Source organism: Magallana gigas, chromosome 5 (assembly GCF_963853765.1).
Source record: "Magallana gigas chromosome 5, xbMagGiga1.1, whole genome shotgun sequence".
Taxonomy (NCBI): domain Eukaryota; kingdom Metazoa; phylum Mollusca; class Bivalvia; order Ostreida; family Ostreidae; genus Magallana; species Magallana gigas.
In genome coordinates, this window is record NC_088857.1 from 51,943,588 (window position 1) to 51,948,949 (window position 5,362).

Genomic DNA, 5,362 nt, shown 5'->3' on the forward strand with positions numbered 1-5,362 from the left:
AGAAAAAAGCCTATCGTACATGTCACTATAACTGCCTGCCTTGTTCTCCCATTTCCGAGTTAACCGGAAATCCAATTCAAAGCGCTGGAAAACGACAACCTATACACATTCATAACCCCGGCCTCCTCAACCAAACAACATAACAGTCAGTGGAAGCACATTAAAATGAATGAGACTAAATCTTACACACTGGAAGAGTGGAATAATGAAAAGTCCGCGGTGCTAACAGTGAATACGGTGGTCCTCGGGTTTTATCTTCTGATTGGAATAACAGGTAACACTATCGTCATCTATATCTACAACTTCCGGATGAAGGGTTCCCGAGATGACCGATATTTTATTCCCCATCTTGCCGTTATGGACCTTTGCGCATGCGGTGTTGGGGCCGGTTATGCAATAGCACTAAATATGCTACCACTCCGATTCCAAGGGAACGAACTGTGCAAGATTTTGTGGTTCTTGACCCAGGTGACCACTTTGTGTGCAGCCTTAATGTTGGTTGTTATAGCAGTACAGCGCTACTTAAAAGTGGTTAGACCATTCAAAAAACAAATGACTATCAAGGCGAAACACTCCGCACTGGTAACAGTCATTTTGCTGTCTTTATTCCTGTCGTTGCCATGTCTGATGTTTTATGGAGAAATCCCTATCACCAGACCCTACCTTAATCTGACGGGGTACCGATGTGGGGTGAGCCCCTCTGCAGACCATGCAGCTCTTTCTCTGTACAATACCATTCTGTTCGTGACGGCCGTTGGAGGCTTGCTTGTTATATCTACTCTTTATATACTGATAGGCCGCACTATCTACAGGCAACACAAATTCAGACGAAGATACAGTTCAGCAACCACCGCCTTCAAACGCAGCGATCGCGACTCATTAGAATGGAATCCACCCTCAGAAAGCGGAAGTGTCCAAACCAGGAGTAAACCCTTTAGAGACAGTCTCGATTTCGATTCGCCTTTTCTGGATTCCATGAACGGCGCGCCTTCGTCTCCTAAAATTATAGAGCCAAGTTCATCGCCGGTAATTATAGAACCAAGTTCGCCTTCCTCTGCGACTTTAGAATCAAGTTCGCCGTTTAAGTCAGCTTTCTTAAGCGTTCCTATGACTCCTACCGAGAAACTCCGAAGTAGTTTTTCAGAAATACAGAAAAAAGCTTCTAAGTCGACAATACCTGTTCGGAAGCATTTCGGAACTCATCGGTGTTCATGGATGTTCATGATGATTACTGTGGTGTACATTCTCTCTTTCATTCCACGGATAACACTGAACGTACTGGAGTCCGTAGATAAGCACTTTTGGGGGGAACTGTCGGACCGAGAAATAGCCAGTTACCTGTTCCTTTACCGCTTATATCTTGTAAATAACATCAGTAATCCGTTTTTCTACGGTTTGTTTGATCGCGCGATGCGCAAAGAACTTCGCAAAGCCTGTTGTTGCAAATCCAAGTGATTGTAGAATATTGAATTGCAACAAATATCTTATATTAGGTTTTCTGCAGCGTACAAAATTAACATAGAATGTGTGTATGTCTTTCTGATTTAACGTATTTGTGACATTGTTGTTTTTTGGGAGTTGATTTTTAATCAACTCTCCTATGCAGTCACTCGGACAAACCGAAAGTGAAACAGTGTTTGGACCTCAGCACAAATCATTGCTCCTGACAAGACCTAGTTCTTGAAAATAATTGATGAATTCGATGTAATGTATGCTAAAGCATTGTTTTTCAAGGAAACGTATTTACAAATACCTTAAAAATAGTCAGATTTTAAATGGTACGAACAATTTAAATATTTTTTGTAGTCGTATGTATTCCTACGCCAGAGTTCAATATAGTCTCGTTCAACTAGACGCTCGGCTGTCTCCGTAAACCCTTGTCGGAGATTTACGGTGTCAGCCGAGCGTTTGGATGAACGAGACTAGAGTTCAATATTGCTTGGATCCATACAATTTTCGAGAAATATTTCTACCACTGATACATAGTTTGATTGAATTAATTTTATCTTTAAATATTATTTAACATGATTCATATGGAGGTTTCTCGACATTCTAGTCGAAAAAGTTCAAAAATTCATATTATAAAAATATGCGTAATTCAAATTAGAAACTACGTATACATGTACTTGTCATGCAAAATAACATATCATTGATTTTAAAATAAATAAACATCGACAAAATCAACTCCCGCCAGTTCTTCAGTACTTTGATTAATTATAGATGCTACATCATTCTGTTTGATGGATAAAGTTTTTAAAAAAGAACGTTGTACATATATACATGTATGTACGCACACACACACACACGGCAACCTTTTTTGTTAAACATCGTTCGATTTCTTTGACATATAAGAAATATTATGTTGAATTTGAATAACAAAAAAATCAAAACGCCATCATTGCGGCGAACGCTTATGATCGCATGTCGGTCGACGCATATTGTCCCTTTCTTTTTTTTCACAAAAGACAGCAAATGGTTCATGGTTCAACGTTTTGCCATTTCAACGTGAATAGGGAAATCTACTTAGTGACGGCCTTAAAACCAAATACATGTACTATAGATTAAAGTTTTAATTTTAATGGATTTGTAAAACTTATTTTTTTAACCAACAAGTTTACTGAAAAGAATTTTATTTTTTATACGAAGTTACGTTTCAAATTGGGCCAAACTAAACACCAAGTGAATAATCTAAAAAATCTGAACAAGGATATCATCTATAAGGATATTTCCCAGTTTCGAAGTGAACTAAGTAGCTGATTTATAAACAGATCATTTACCGGCAAACAAGTAGCAATTTCCCGTACTGCTTGTTTTATGTTGTTAACAACGTAGGCATACTGTTCTAACATTCAATATGGATTATCAATTTTAACAAAAATCAATGGTTGGATTGCACCCCCCCCCCCATTTTTTTTTTTTACCACGAATGTATTACTAGTATCTAAGCCCTCCTGCTTTTTATAAGTATAAATTACTGAAGCACTACATAATATAGTCCATAAATCTACACAATATTTTTAAAAATAATGATTATAAACGCTGATTATAGTCTTATCAATCATAATAACTTTAATTCTAAGCGATAAAATTGCATTTGTGACATATTAATTGTTATACCGGTATAATGAGGTTTTTTAACAAAACACAATTGTAGGCTCATACTTTTTTTGAAACAATCTCCGATCATCAGCAATGTTCGATAACTTTAAATCATCCGGATTTTTGTGAGTTGATTTTAATCAACTCTCCTATGCAGTTACTCTGGCAAATCGATAGTGAAACCTAAGCACAAATCATCACCGCTGACAAAACTAAGTTCTTGAAAATAATAGAAAAAAATCGATGTAATGTATGCTGAAGCATTGTTTTTCAAGGAAACTTATCTATAAACACTTTGAAAATAGTCAAATTTTATATACTACGAACAATTTAGATATTTTTGTAGTCTCATGTATTCCTACGCCAGAGTTAATATAGTCTCGTTCAACCATACGCTCGACTGTCCCCGTAAATCTGCGACAAGCAGAGAGGGGGATCTTTTGCTTGTCGGATATTAATTAACAGAGACAGCCGAGCTTCTAGTTAAACGAGACTAGAGTTCGATATCAATAGTGCTTGGATCCATACAATTTTTAGAATCGTTTCGATAACTACATACTAGTAGTTGAAATCTATCTTTAAATATTATATACACAACACGATTCACATAAAAAAGTGCGTAATTCAAATAAAAACTAGAAACTAATTGCCATGCAAGATAAATTGATTTTAAAATAAATGATAATCGCTAAAATCAACTCCCGTCAGTACTTCAGCACTTTGATTTTTATTCGTGACATAAACCGGCCTTTTATCAGTTTATATAGACAATGTACTTAGTTTTGTAGTGTTAATATTACACATTTAAGAATTCATGCTAAATAATGCTTAGCGTAGTGGTTTCACGGGGATTTACTACCGCTGGGAAAGAGATACGACCCTCCGATGCATCTGTACTCTAATTTGCCTCCGTTTGTATATTCATTCCATTATATCCATCGTCGGCAAAACTGCAATAACTTCGTAAAATGCACGTATACCATGAGTAAATTTGTTTTTATAACGTTTAAAGGATAAATAACATTTTCATGATGAAAAAAATAATTTGAGGCTGAGGATCGAAGTACCTTAAGGTATCTGATGAGTATTCTAATGGAAACTTTTCTAGCATTTGACAGATAAGTAATAGATGTGTGGTTATCCTATAAGTCTTCCGTGTTTTTTTAATTTATATATAAATTGTGCTTAATTCTTCCGTGTTTTTTAAATTTATATATAAATTGTGCTTAATTCCACAAACACAAAAATAAAAGGAAGACCCTAAAAAAATAAAAATAAACGGAAGACCCTAAAAAACAGAAAAAAGAGAGACAGTAAAAAATACTCATCATATCTATAAAGTTTTAGCTTTGACAAATAACGTTATGAATAGAACACAATGGCACCGAGTCTCTCCTACAAAAGATGTAACGACCAGCATCAAACGATCTGGAACAATACTGAGACTATGGACCCGAATCCTTGAAGTTTTAAGTACTGTCGCCAGTACTTACAGATGTGGATAGGGTATACATGTACCTTTATCTAACTGACTTTCCTAACCATTAGTGTAATAACGGGAAATGAATTACAATTTGTTGTCAATTTTAAAAACTATTAGATATATATATATTTATATTCCGTGAAGTTTCCTTATGGCGTCTAAATTTATTTTCAATGCATGTTCCATCGTTTTTAAATAGAATATTTAAGTCTGTCGGTTGTGTTCATCCATTTTATTAGCTTTCAACAAGTTTAGTAAATAGTAACAATGTTTTAAACTGCGCGTTATAGACTCACAATGCAGATGCAATGACTGTTTAACCATATAAAAGCTCAATGCAGGCACTGCGTGGCCATTTAACCGTATAAACGCTCAATGCAGGCGTTGCATAACTGAAGCTTAATGCAGCTTACGGATGACAGTAAAGACACTCAATATAGCTATTCAGGTAAATGACCATTATTGTAAACCTACGTTTATTCGCGACGACTTTATTTCGCGATCTACTTCCAATAAACTGGTTCGCTACGACTTATTTTCACAACCAAGCCTTGTCTAGACCAGTGTTGTTATAAAAACCATACGACAACGACTGGTTCGCGGCGAGAAATATTCGCGACGATAAGGCTCTCGCGAACCTTGCGAAAATTTCTCGCACGCGAATTAAAGTTGGTTTACAGAATCTAGATTCTCTATTGCATCCCCTCTGATCTGGACACTTCATGTAGGCGTCGGATGACCGTTTAACCCTATACATAGTAAACAAGTCAACAAGATATA

General features: G+C 36.1%; 1 protein-coding gene across 1 annotated transcript; it reads left to right on the plus strand.

Moving 5' to 3' along the window:
• Window positions 1-69: 69 nt before the first annotated feature.
• Window positions 70-1,591, plus strand: LOC117680700 (neuropeptide Y receptor type 5). Its single transcript, XM_034443020.2, has one exon. The coding sequence runs from the start codon at window positions 166-168 to the stop codon at window positions 1,453-1,455; it is 1,290 nt and encodes a 429-aa protein (XP_034298911.2). The 5' UTR covers window positions 70-165; the 3' UTR covers window positions 1,456-1,591.
• Window positions 1,592-5,362: the final 3,771 nt, after the last annotated feature.